This window comes from Medicago sativa, chromosome 7 (assembly GCF_051527215.1).
Source record: "Medicago sativa cultivar Bolivia chromosome 7, Bolivia_mono, whole genome shotgun sequence".
Lineage (NCBI taxonomy): Eukaryota > Viridiplantae > Streptophyta > Magnoliopsida > Fabales > Fabaceae > Medicago > Medicago sativa.
In genome coordinates this window covers 100,554,498-100,569,331 of record NC_140755.1, presented here as the reverse complement: position 1 = coordinate 100,569,331, position 14,834 = coordinate 100,554,498, and the positions used below count along the sequence as shown (strand labels likewise).

Genomic DNA, 14,834 nt, shown 5'->3' with positions numbered 1-14,834 from the left:
GCTCGTCGATCGTTTCTCCAATTACTTTGTCTTCTGTGTGTTTGACTGCTCTGGAGTGAACGTAATATCAAAATATTCAACAACATAGAAACTCCTATTTTACAGCTATTAGATCAAGTTAAATTTCATTCTTTATGGTGACTTAAGGCTAATAATGCCACATTTGTGCACGGTTCTCAGAGATGGTGGTCGGACCCCTTACTGTGTTTGGGTCTTGACTGACCTTTTTATTTTGTATATACTTTGTAAGTCGGTTTGTCATTTGAGGTGGCCTCTTTAGTACAACTTGTACTAGGGAGCTCTCATCGCCATTGTTAATATATCCTATTTTGATTTCTTAAAAAAAAAAAAAGTTCAATTTGACACTTATCAATACATCATCCACATATAAGCACAATATCATACAATTATTATAGCTATTTCTTTTTTTTTTTTAATTTAACAATAAACACTAAACACAATGCATGCTTTTTCAAAAAAAATAAATAAACACAATGCATGTTCCACTCTATACTTGCGATTACCAGCTTGAACAAATAAGGAATCAATTCTTTAATTTCATACTCTTGGACTTGGTGATTGCTTTAATCCATAAAGTTCCTTATTCAATCTATATACCATCTTTGTTTTCCTTTTGTTTCAAAATGTAGATTTGACATCAAATTGACACAAGGCCAACCTTTTTCACTATCCAATGCTACCATCATTGATGTAATGATCTCCATTTTGGCCACAAGAACAAACCCTCAGAATAATCTACTCCTTATCTTTGCATGAAATTCCGTTCTACTAATCTAGCTTTATATTTAACAATTGGACCATCAAGATTCAACTTCAATTTGCATATTCGTTTGACTACTATTTCCTTCTTATCGTAAGGTAGATCTATCATATACAATGTTCGATTTATTTCAATAGCATTCCAGTGTTGTCTTTCAGTGTTAAACTGCTCATAGCCTCTTCTATAATGTATTCAGTTATGATACATGTACATTTATTTGGCAAAAATTTCTCCTTTAGCATACCTTTTAGGCTCATTTGGATGTTTAAGGCGTTGTAACTACATGTATGATGATGCCATTTTCTTCACAATACTTTTCAAAAAGATTGGCAGTGTACTCTCCATCTCCATTACTTATCAAAACTTTTATTGGTTTCTCACTTTGCTTTTCAACCAACATTTTGAATTTCTTAAAGATGTCAGGTGCCACTCTCTTATGTTTGATCAAATATCATGCAACTAAATTCATCGACAAAAGAGATAATATACATGTTTCCCTGTATGAATTCTACTTCAAACAGACCATAAATGTTTGAGTGCACCGCTTCATGTAGTCTCCTTGCTCTTCCTAGCAGTTGAGAGTGAAATGAATTTCTACATTACTTGCTTGCCAAGCAAACTGCCCATGCTTTTTGAGGTATAACAGTAATTGATATCCTTTTACTAACTACTTAGTGCTCTAGTAATTCAAACTTTTGAAATTTTAAATTCCCAAATCTAGCATTGCCACAACCTGCACTCATATACTAATTCTACAACCTTCAAGCAATGAATCTCAACAATATTCATATTAATATGAAAGGTTCTAATCTTATGTAGTGGCGATTTTATCACTTATTTCTGGCTTTTATAATACATCTTCAACATTTTAGCTTTCATTACCACTTGAAAACCTTTTTGCACCAATTGACCAAGACCCATCAAATTACTTTTCGAAATGAATAACAAAAAGTTTAGAAACTCAACGACATTCAAATTTATCATATTATTATAAATTAAAACGACTAAAACATGATGTTAAAATCTTAGAAAAAATTGAAAATATAATTGAGAGACATAAGCAGGGCCGACCCGACCCCAGTGGAATGAAAAATCTTTATTATTGAATGAGTTGTGTGTTACATCTACATTATTATTATTTCACACTTTTCATAGCTATTTATAGAACTGACTACGCTAGTTAGTTACTCCTTAATTTGGTTAACACCTTAATTCACACTTTACATAGCTAATCATATCTATTGAGTGTTAGTACACATGTTTGGCCTTCGATTATGACACCACGAGCAGAGTTGTCTGGTTATGCAGTTTGAAGTCCACATAGAAGTGCAAATGGGTAGAAAGTTGAGAGAAGATCGCGTGTTAAAATGTTTCGATGTTCTCATTGTCAAGTTTAATAAATCTAAACCATTCATTAAGGTTCAAATGCCTTAATGAAGGAACCTCAATGCCATTAAACCTTAATGCCTTTTAATAGTACTTGTTTAGACTTAATGAAGGCATTAATGTTTAGACTTAATGGCACTGAGGTTCCTTACTTGTTTAGACTGAATGGCATTAAGGTTCCCTAAACCATTCAATAAATCTAAACTTGTTTTAGAATTCACCATTGAGTACCTTAATTATTCCTCAGTTTAAAAGGCATTGAGGTTCAAATGTTTGAAATTTATAAATTTTCCCATGTGGAAAATTGTGTGAAAAGACATTTTAAAAAGGAATTATCCAGAAATAAGAATAACTTTGATGAGGAGGATTTAAAACCATAATAATAGTATACAATTTTTTTATATTTTTTTTACAATAATAATGTAGCATACATGATATTTTTTTTACTAATTGTGTTGTGGATATATATATTTTTGCCCGACTATAGAGCAGTTCACCTTGAATATATAATTTTTTTGATAAAATCACCATGAGTATATTAAAGTCAAGAGTACATGAACAAGATTCTTTGAGCCAGAGTAACAGCCTTTATAGAATTCACGTCATTTTCACACAGGACAAAGACCGAAGTTAAAAACAGAGCAAAAGAAAAAAAAGACAAAGACTATGGACACCGAAAGATATTAAAAAATTCATGACATAACAATTTTACACGAAACAAATGTTATCTGAATCGAATGATGCCCCCTCCCTCACAACGATGATTCATGATCCACCTGTCAACAAAAACATTGAATATTATTTAGAAGGAAAGTTAACGAAACAAAACGTCACGTTCAATTGATTCCTTGCTGTCGAAGCATCACAACAATTATTTAGCAAGTAGACAGACAGCGTATAATGCTTTAGCCGAATGAAATCCACGCGTCTTCTTCCTTTTACTTTAGTACGTTACATCATCTTTATATTTCCTTCCTTGTCCTTAAAATAAAATACCCTTTCTACGTTTTTTTTAAGGAAAAATACCTTTCTACATGAATGTACCTAATTTTATGTTTTAGCAATATATTTTTTTTTCAATTACGGAAGTAGGGAGTATCCCCTTTACATAACCATGAGATTTTCCCTTATTTAAAATTATGAATTTCATTATTTGGGTGTGGTTGAGCACAGTGGCGGATCTTGAGATTTTTTTTTGGGGGTGCCAAACTTTTTTGAAATATATATTAAACTGTGCCTAAGAATTACAAATTTTATAAAGTGATGGACTGGTAGATTTTGCTTGAATGCAATGTAAGGGGTGCTGGTTCAAGTACCGGCAAGGACATTTTGTTTTTTATAACTAATCAAAAATACAAAGAAATGTTAAAAAAAGACACAAGGGGGTGCCGAACCAGCGAACTCTAACACATTTACCAAGCGTATTACCACTAGACCAGATGGAAGTTAGTGAAATGTCATGACTAATATCATATATATAGAAACCTTGGGGGGTACCATGGCTCCCATGGGTCCCAAGGAAGATCCGCCACTGGTTGAGCAGGTTAAAAAAATATAATTCAATTGGTACACTACCCACTTCCAACTTCCAAGTGATCTCTTTGTGCCTGATCTTTAAGGTCCTTGGTTCAAAGATGGTAAAGGAGAGGTTTTTTTATACATTTATTCAATCAAATTACTCTATAGTGTCATTTTTAAACATATTTCTTTCTAAAATAACTCTAAAACAGAGCCAAATACCCTTTACACTCAATGAGCGAAAATTTATCTCAAAGAAATAACTATGCATGACCTCCGTTTTAGAGTTATTTAAGTATAATAAAAATTATGACTAATGACCTCTCAAAAAAATTATATAACTCAAAATTATAACCAATGACCTCTCAAAGAAAAATTAGGGTTCAGTCATATACAAAAGCTAAGCTTGATGATTTAGTTAAATTTATTTTAAGTATAAACCCAACATTCAAATTTTAAGACAATTTAAAAAAAAAAAAAAAATAGAACAAGTAGAGACAAAAAGGGTAAAAATGGTACTTACAAAAGCTAAATTGAGGGGAACATAGAAAATGATGATGAATCACTTAGTGATAATATAGATAGCATATATAATTCCAGGAAGATAACCAAAAAGGGTGAGCACCAAACAGATCCAGAACTCCACCTACCAACCAAAACAATTAATTAAGCATGAAAAAAATTACAAAAATTACCCCTCACAGTCACAAGGAGGAAAGGAAAAGGTCATTGTGGAAAGAAAAAAGAAAGAAAATAAAAAGGAAGAGGGTTTTACTTACTTCCAAACCAAATTTGAGGAAGACACCAAGAGGTGGTAGGAGGATGGCAACAATGATATCGACGAAGGTAGCTGTGCCCATTTTTGATATTTTGATTTTGAGTTCAAGTTAGAAGGAGGAAAGAAAGAAAGAAGTGATATACTTGAGGACACTTTAGTTTACAGGCTGTTGTTGTTGTTGGGTATAATGATAAAGCATTAAAAGACAATGTGTTGTGATAAAGACGATGAAGGCGCGGTTCCATTTATAGGACGTGGAGTGGACCATCGAACTAACGTTACTATTTTCCATCACTTTTAGGGACCACGTGGCTTCTATACGTTAGGAGGGAATCCATCTATTATCGAATCCAATTCTAATAAAATATAGTAGCCAATAATAATAATAAGGTTTAATTGCATTTTTGGCCCCCTATCTTTTCAAAAGTTGCGGTTACAGCCTCTTAACTAATTTAAATACAAAACAGCCCCCTAAGTATTGAAACTGTGGCGGTTTTGGCCCCCCAAGGCAAAAAAAAAACAAAAAAATGACACGTGTCACCTTACTTAGGGTGCCACGTCAGTTTTGGGGGTCAAAACTGCCACAGATTCAATACTTAGGGGGCTGTTTTGTATTTAAATTAGTTAGGGGGTTGTAATCGCAACTTTCAGAAAGATAGGGGGCCTCAAGAACACATGTTAAAGAACTTATTATAGAAATATACGTATTAAAAGTCGTGGATTCAATTTCTTAAAAGTTAAACTATCATGTTTTCCAATGTAAATTGCTCTTTTTAGGTTCCTTAACATGTGCCTTAGAGCACAAGTTAACATGTCCCTAAATAAAATAAGAGTTTATAAAATAAGGTTGCTTAAAAAAGGTGGGTGGGAGTAGAGGAAACAACATAGACAAGAAATTTAGGTCTAAATCAAAGTTAATAGGGAGTAAAGAGTCAAAGTATAAGTGTTTTAATTGTCATCGGTCCCTTTAAAAGGACTATCTCGAAAAAAAGAGTGATAATAGTTTCGTTCAAGTTGTCGTTGCCTCAAAATAGGGTTATGAGAATGTGTGTGCATTAGGGGTGACTAGTTCGAAAACTGAAAAAAGTTGGGTCATGGATTATAGATGTTCTTTTCACATGTGTTCGTTGAATGACTACTTTGAGACTCTAGAGTTGAAATAATGTGATTTTTTTTGCATTGGAAATGATAAAACTTGTAAGGAAGGCATCAGTCTACGAGTTCCTATTACATAATGTGACCTATGTTTCAAAACTTAAGCGAAATTCGTTATCCATATACATGTTCGTTAGATTAGCCTATTAGGCCAGAATTAAAAGCATGACATGATGAAAATTTCACATGGTGCATTGATAATTTCTAAATATACCAAATGTATGGTTTGTACATATTAGATGCCCATCCCGTTATTGGTCATGCGTCTGCAGTAAGTCAAGACTCAAGTTAAAACTAAATTGTTACATTTGGTTTAGTTGAACTAGCTAATTTGTGTGTTAGGGAATGTTAAATTAGAGGAATTATAATTTTATGATAATTGCATATTAAACAAACAACATACATTTAAGTAAGTGACATTCATTCTAGTAGACCTTTTGAGTATGTTCATTCAAATCTTTGGGGTTCGACAATAGTAACATATCTTGACAATAAAAGTGACATCTTTAAAAAGTTTAAGGAATGACATATTCTTATAGAGAATCACTCAGGAACCAAACTGAAAGTATTAAGAACTAATAACAACCTAAAGTTTGTTTTAAGATCTTTTAATGAGTTTTGCGGTAAAAAAGGTATCAAGTGGAATAGGTTGCCCACTAGATGTATGAATTTTAACATTTTAAAATGTGTGAGATGTATGCATACGAGAGATAGGTTACCCAAAGAGTTTCTGGTGTGAAGTTGTGAGTACATCAACTTAATTGATCAACAAATGTCTGTCAACACGACTTCAAGAGAACTATGAACGTTTGGAGTGGAAAACCAACAAACCACTATAATTTCAAAGTTTTCAGAACTTTTTGCGTTCATGCATATCAAGCAAGAACAACTTGATGGTAGGGTTTGTAACACCCCGTTTTCCCAACATAAAAATTCGTAATAAATCATAGTATTTTCAATCATAAACGGAATGCTACACTTCTTAAAAATCGTAAAATAGAATGGATAATAATTTATCCTTCAAAATTATTCAACTTAATCTTTAAAACTACGCAGCGGAATTAGTTTAACATCATAAAAGTCTTTGGCTCGCATGCCTCATCATAAAAATCTCATAAAGTCTTTGTTCATCATTTATTTCATGAAAATTCAAAGCAATACGTAAGGAACAGAAAACTGTAGCAAAATCCCCATCCCGTTACGTATCAGAGCACCTAAGACACACTTGTGAGGAGTCCACTCACGACCGCAACTAATCTTAGTTACCTGCAAGTTACCCATACGAAGAGCAACATTTTCAAGCAAAGGGGTGAGATGTCACAGTCAACAAATTAAACATATAATTCATCAAAATGCATTTAACAACATAAAACATCATTAACATATCAAACATTTATCACTTAGCATCATATCAAATCATAATCAAATATCATCTTTAATTCATAAGCAAATATCATCTTTAAAACATAAGCAAACATCATTTTAAAATCATCAGACATCTTATTCAACTCAACACTTGACTCGACGATGCGACTCAACTTGACAATGCAACTCTTAACATCTTAAACCTTCGTAAAAACTTCTTGATATGCAAATGCATGTGGTACCATTCAGGGCATCAAGCCCCCAACATATATGAGCGTAAATAGGCTCTTCAACAAAGTGAGCAAAAGCTGCCGGGCCTCAAGCCCCCAACGTAGTTTGAGCATTAAGCTGCCGGGCCTCAAACCCCCATCTTTAGTTTGAGCATTAAGCTGTCGGGCCTCAAGCCCCCATCTTTAATGAGTATGCAATGTACTCAATCTTCCTACAACTTAGACAACATCATGAACATCTCTTATAATTCCATTAACATGGACCACTTCTTAGATATTTACAACTTGGACCGACTCATACAACTTTGTAACATTAAATGGTCAACAGCAGCAAACAACGACAAATACAACATATAACAGTGCTTGAATAACATATCATCATTAAAAGAATGAATTATATCAACTTAACATCATAAAACATCATAATATCATGTATCATACAATACTCACATAATGTATTCCAACATATCAACAACAATAACCACATATACATTAATCAATTACATTCATATCAAAGTCCAAAACATTCTTCAAAAGCAAATCAAGTTTGATCAATGAGACATAAGCTAAATACTCATAAAACACCTCAACTAAATCCCTAATACTTAAGTTGAAGTTGGGAAACCAACCATAAGTTTTTGGACTAACTTAGGATTAATTATGCTAAGTTTTCTTAAAGTTTTCTGAAGACATACTTGGACTTTTTTCTTCATAACTCAAAATCTACACATAATTTTCTAGTCACTCCTAAGCCATTAGAAAGCTAACTCAATTATCTACAACTTTCATGTTTACAACAAAAGCTAATTCAACACGGAAACGGGTGAAAAAGACACAAGAACATAAAAATCGAAGTTCTGACAGCACGCAACGAAAGCACAACATCATGTCAAATTTCATGGTTCTATCATCCAAACAGCATCTAATTATCACCCTATGGAATATCTAAGGTCTGTACACAAGTCCCACATCAATCTAACAAGTTTTTATGGTTCAATCATCAAAATCGGTCATAAACCCTAATCCTTAATTCTCACAAAACTCATCCTAATTCATGCTAAATCCATTTTTCAGAATCATACACTTAATAATGTTGAAAGTTAGTCTCACCCTTACCTTAGATTATTTTTCTGAATTCCAACAGTTGCGTTCTTCGTTCTTAGGGTTCTCTCTCTCTGAGTTCTCCTCTTTCTCATCTTTCTCCAAAAAGCGGTTTAACGTAAAAACTATTTCTAACCTAAGCTTCCTTATTTATAATACTAATCACTCTTCCTAAATCTATTTAGGCCCAATAATTTATTCTTCTTTCTATTCTAATCTCCAATTCTACTTACACTAATAATTCTTATATTCTAATAAATAATAGAATAATGCCACATAATAAAATACTAACACCTCATATATATAAATAAATCACATAAATAGATTCTAACTTAATAAAAATATATAAATAAAAGGAGGGCGTTACAGGGTTGTGATACATGTCTTCTTTAATTTGGTTATATTGAACGAGTGAAGGGTTACAAGTTGCTGATAATGGAACAAGAGGAGGATCGAGATTTATTATAAGCATACATATTATTTTTGAGACTAACACTGGTGAGACAAGAGACGAAGAAGATGATGAGACTCCGCCATCAAATACTAGAGGAAGACAAACAAGAACGCATTTTGACTATCAATTGGATAGAGATGAGGAAAATAGGGATATTGTTCTACCAATAAGATATGGCTACGATTAATAGAGTCATATTTTATATCTTCTCAATGTGGATGAAGGGTTGAAAAACTTAGAAACAAAGGCCTTCAAGGAAGCATTTGAGAGCAATGAGAGTCTGATATAGTTAAAGGCCGCGATTGAGGAAATTCATTAATTGGAGATGAACTAAATTTTAAAGTTTGTGGAGCTACCCAAGAAACAAATGGTAGTTGAATTTAAGTGGATCTTCAAGAACAATGGAGGTATTTGAGGAATTAAAGAACCAAAGTATAAAACAAGATTTGTGGTCAAGGGTTTTACTCGGGTTAAGAGATTTGATTACAATGAGATTTTCTCATCGATAGTAAAACATTGTTTCATAAGGGTACTTATGAAGATTGTTAATGAGCATGGGCGGAGCCAACTATATGGGAGGGCGTGCACCTGCACACCCCGAGATTTTAAATGTTACACTAGTTATATTATAATTTTAAGGCTTAAATAGATATTTTGTCCCTGCAAATATGTCTTTTGAATTTTCGTCCCTGAAGTTACTAATCATTCCAATCTGCCACTGCAAATATTAATCATTTGACTTTTGGTCCTAATTAGGTTTTTTTGCTGAGGTGGGTTGTCATTAGCGACGTGGTCCCCATGTGGCAAGTGATGATTGGGCGAGGTGGTTGGCTTAAATAGGTCTTTCGTCCCTGAAGTTACCAATCAGATGTAATTAGGACCATTTTTCAAATGATTAATATTTGTAGTGGCAGATTGGAAGGATTAGTAACTTCAAGGACGAAAATTCAAATGGTCTATATTTACAAGAACGAAAAACCTATTTAAGCCTAATTTTAATTGAAATTGCACACCCTGAGTTATTTAAATTGCACTTGATCCACTAATTTCTTGAGTTATTTAGATACCGTTTGGCCCAGCTTTTGAAGAACTTATCTTCTCCTTAGAAGGTGAAGTTGGGCCAAACACAATTTAGATAAGATTACTCATGAGGTTCCTTAATATATAATTTTATTCAAACGATTTGATATTTTTTCCACGTCATTTTAGTCTTGTTGATCTGTTGCATATGGATTATTAACTTTTAAGTTTATTGTTTTATTTCTATGTGAACTCACAATATTCAAATCTATAATTATGCACTCATGTTTGTATATGAATCTTAGTTTTAAAGCTTGAAACCCCACATGCAAACAGACCAAAATGACCAAAATAACATGAAAAAGATAAATAACTAAATCGTTATATGAAATTCTGTTAAAGGAACGTAAGAAAATTCGCACCTCTGACATAGGGTCCTGGATCCGCCACCATTAATGAGTACAATTTTGAGTTGGAATTAATGAAACATGAAACATGATTTGAAGAAGAGAGGAGGAAGATGTAGACTACTTATCCTAACGGGATAGGAAAAGCATGTATAACATGGTTTGTAGTAGGCCGAACTTATACCATTAACATTCAGAAACTTTTAAGTGGGTTTTAAAATACTTGAACAAGCCACTTAAAGTGATTTTGAAATACACATTGCGCACTCTTGTCAAATTCACTGTAAACAGAATTAGTTGCCTCAGTAGTGTATTGCTCATTACTAAAGAAAGAAAAACACTCAAAGGACATCAACATGATTCCACACCGTGAGACGGAACAGGCTATAAAGGAAAATCCAAATATTTAGAGACTAAAATGAATAGACAATAATTGGATCAAATTTATTCACTAAAGAAACCATGTGGTACACGATCCATAATCACATGCGGGTGACATTCGCTTGATTAGTAGGCAAGGGGCATATATAGTCCATGCAATGCAAATGCAGCGCTGGAAATTAAAAAACGAGAAAATGAGTGTTCATCGATGGACCCATTTTTTAACATGGAAGGAAGGTTACAAAGCTTGGATGAATTGAGTACGTGAAACGAAATGTGATTGGCTAGAGATTTTATTAGCCCAAATTTAGAACAAGAATAAGATGGAACCAAAGGCATAAGGGTGACCATGACATAAATGATATAAAACCCATCAAATTAGTCTTCAACAATCGCAAAACTAACATTTTTTAAGATAAGAGTCTTTGATGTTGTCTCAATGTCTCTAAACACTAAGGTTTTTTTTTTCGAATTTGGAAGGGAAGGGAAGAGAAGAGAAGGGAGGGTGTGGAAGAAATAGAGAACATTGGGAGGAAAGGGCTTTGGGGGTTTATTTTTCTTCAAAATATAAAACCCTCCCCATTTGGGGGAGCTAAAAAATTGTATTGGTGGAGGGTTTTGGAGGGTTTATATGAATTTTTCAAATATAATCTATGTTGTTATAATATCCTTAAAATTAAAAATATATTAATCATAAGCATTAGTTTATCACTCTCTAAAAAAATACTCTTTCAAAAATGTGAAAGATTTCTCAATTTTCCCCTATATTTCTCACCCCCCAAAGTCATTCATTCTCTTCCACTCCAAACTCGCAAACAAAACCTAAATATTTGGTTTAATGACAATACAAAAGACTAGTTTATCTATTGCCACGGTATGTTACTTCCTGTCACTGTGGCATCCTACAAGATCATTTGACAGATGGGTAACGAGAATTTCGTATCAAAAGTAGGGCATGAACCCGTGATCTATGTTGGTACACGTGGGGATGTGGGCAGCTGCCGACCTGAACATCACATCAACCTTATACAATGTAATGTAGTACTACTATAAGATAATTTTTTATTTTTTAATTAAAGAGTCATTTTAACTTGTGTTCTTAGAGCATATGTCAAGCAAACCTAAAAAGGTAATTTTGCATTGAAAAATGAGAAATGATATTTTGACAATCATTTTTTGACAACTTTTTGACAACTTTCTCTCTCATACTCACATGATGTTGTTATCCTCTCTCTTCCTTTTTCTCTCTCCATTGTTTTTGACCAATAAGAAGTGAGAAAAACAAGGTTGTCAACAAAGTTGTCATCAAATGGATGTCAAAATATCATTACTCTTGAAAAATATAGCATATCAACTTTTAAGAAATTGAACGAACGACTTTTAATACGTGTATTTCTATAAAGTAATAACCCCACACAAAAGGAAACACCCATTCTTCATACACGTTACGGTTTGTCTAGCATTAACATTTTTTTATTTTAAAGATCGTCTAGTATTAACATGGGAGTTGACAAATTATTATTAATATTATTATTATTATTAATAATATTAATAATAATAATAATAATAATAATAATAATTGTAAAAATTAATTATGTATTTAAAATTTAATTTTTCTTAATGACATCACGTGAATTGAATTCTTAGAGCATCAATATTGGTTGATTTGGTGATTGTTTTCACGGAAACCACATTGAAGATATTTTTACCTCACAAAACGGTTGTGTGTGGAGGGTGTGTATTAGCTCAACCACATATTTTAAGATGGTATATATATCAGTGTCTCCATTTAGATTCATTGAACTATCTGTTATTATATTTTCGCTCTCGGACACCCACCAATTATATCGACGTTTCAAATCTATTAGTACTAGGCGTGAGTGAATGTATTAAAGAGTCTTCTCATATTAGACGAGAAATTACATGAATAAGCGAAGATCATTTTCACTTCACAAATCAGTTTTATGACATTGTACTATACTCAACCACAACTTTTAGGTTCTCTAATTTTGTATCGTGGGCAATGACGGATTCATTCATGTATATGATCAAGGGGGCTCTAGCCCCCACAAGGAAAGATATTTGCTAAAAAATGTTTTTCTTTATTTGTCCCTATAAACACATAGTTTTGCTCATATAAAAAAGGTTTTTAAGAAAACAAATGAATTTGTTAAATTTAGAGTTTGTTAAATTTTAGTAGAGTTTGTTAAATTTTGTATCGTGGGCAATGACGGATTCATTCATGTATATGATCAAGGGGGCTCTAGCCCCCACAAGGAAAGATATTTGCTAAAAAATGTTTTTCTTTATTTGTCCCTATAAACACATAGTTTTGCTCATATAAAAAAGGTTTTTAAGAAAACAAATGAATTTGTTAAATTTAGAGTTTGTTAAATTTTAGTAGAGTTTGTTAAATTTTAGTAAAATCAATTTACTGTTTTTTTGATTTTTTGAATAAGCTAAATTAGTCCACCCAAATTGACACCGGAGAGAATGGAACATTTGAATAAGCTAAATTAGTCCACCAAATTGACACCGGAGAGAATCGAACATGGGACCTCGAGAAGGAGCACACTCCCAGATCCCAAGACAATGCCACCAGAGCAACCCAAGTGGGTTAAAATCAATTTACTGTTATTGTATATCCTTTAAATGAGAAAATTTAAATTGAATTTTGAAAGTAAACTTTCAAATGAAAATGTTCTAACAAGAAACTGATATCAAACACGTTGGATTTTATTTAGAAAAGGGGTGTTAATAGTAACCCGTTGCTTATTAACCCAACTACCCATTACAATTTTTCTCACGACCCCATATTGCTATTGGCACATCTTACTCATAAGAAACCATAAATAAAAGAGTCTTAGTAATCTAAAAATAAGTATTCTTTTCGAACAGAAAGAATGCACATTTACCCTCAAAATTTCATTTCTAAGCGCCACTTGTACTACGAGAAAGTTAGAAATTGGAGCATAAAGCATTTAGTTTGTGACATGCATAATGTTGTTTTTACATTAATTACAATTATGAAATATCGTTTACCACTAATAAAGCTAACAAACTAGAAAATTGATGTTGATACATTGCATAAGGTTGTGCCACACGAGTAATTTACGTACATACCCCTCGACAGTTAATTGTCGAATTTTGAAGAAACCGACTGTAGTTAACTGCCGAGGTTTTCCTCGGTAGTTAACTGCCGAGGATCTTCTGCTACAAGTCTGGCAGAAGCTCTCTCATCCATTATTCATCTCATCTTCCAATTTTTTTTTTCCAAATCTCTCTCACAAATCTCTCTAAAAAAGCCAACCAAATTTATTCAACAAAATCACAAGTAAGTAATTACTCCCTCCGTCTCTAAATAATAGTCGTTTAAGGTTTGTGCACGGTTATTAAGGAAATGATTAATTGTGTTGATTTCAATGGTAAAATTAGTGTCATTTACTAAAATACCCTTATTAATTGTAGTTAGTGGAATAGTTAAGTTGGATGGAATTCAATTAATAAGGGTATAATAATGGAAAAAAATAATAAATGTTGCATTGGTATTCTAAAGTGACAATTATTTTGAGAAAAAGAAAAAGTGCTAAAGAGACAATTATTATGAGACGGAGGGAGTATAATGCTAATAACATAACTTTTAGTTGTTATAAATATTTTTATTTTTTAATTTTGTTTTAACATAACTTTTAGTTGTTATAAATATTTTTATTTTTTAATTTTGTTTTTGAGTAGATTTATTTTATTTTAGTTTTTGAGTAGATTTACATTTTATAATTCATTTTTAGAGTAAATGTTAGTTGATTAATTTATTTAAAATGTTTTATGATGTTTATGTTAGTTTAAAATTTATTGGTTTTATTTTAATTTGGTGTTTAAATTAATTTTTTTATTTTAGTTTTTAATTAGATTTACATGTTATAAATCATTTTTAGATTAGATGTTAGTTGATTAATTTAGTTAAAATGTTTGCATGATGATTATGTTATAGTTTAAAATTTTAGGGTTATTTTTTAATTTGGTGTTTTATATTTATTTTTTTGTTTTAGTAAGACTATATGATTTATTTTAAGAGTAAATATAAGTTGAATAATTTTGTTATATTTTACGTTATTTTTATATTTTTTTTTAGATAATTACATTTTAGGGTTATTTTTATGATTTTTAGAGTCTATGTATAACTTGCACATCAAGTGTTTGATGAAATGTTTGAATGAGTTTTTCATTGATTATTTTAAATTTCTATGTGTGTAGATTT

The 14,834-nt window shown here is 32.0% G+C and overlaps 1 protein-coding gene across 1 annotated transcript; it reads right to left on the bottom strand.

Moving 5' to 3' along the window:
- Positions 1-2,836: 2,836 nt before the first annotated feature.
- On the bottom strand, positions 2,837-4,683 carry LOC146911236 (hydrophobic protein RCI2B). The gene is made up of 3 exons (XM_085723162.1): positions 4,465-4,683; positions 4,209-4,331; positions 2,837-2,943 (listed from the first exon to the last, which is right to left on the bottom strand). Exons 1-2 carry the CDS (start codon positions 4,543-4,545, stop codon positions 4,248-4,250), a joined length of 165 nt encoding a protein of 54 aa, XP_085579288.1. The 5' UTR covers positions 4,546-4,683; the 3' UTR covers positions 2,837-2,943; positions 4,209-4,247.
- Between the last annotated feature and the right edge of the window lie 10,151 nt (positions 4,684-14,834).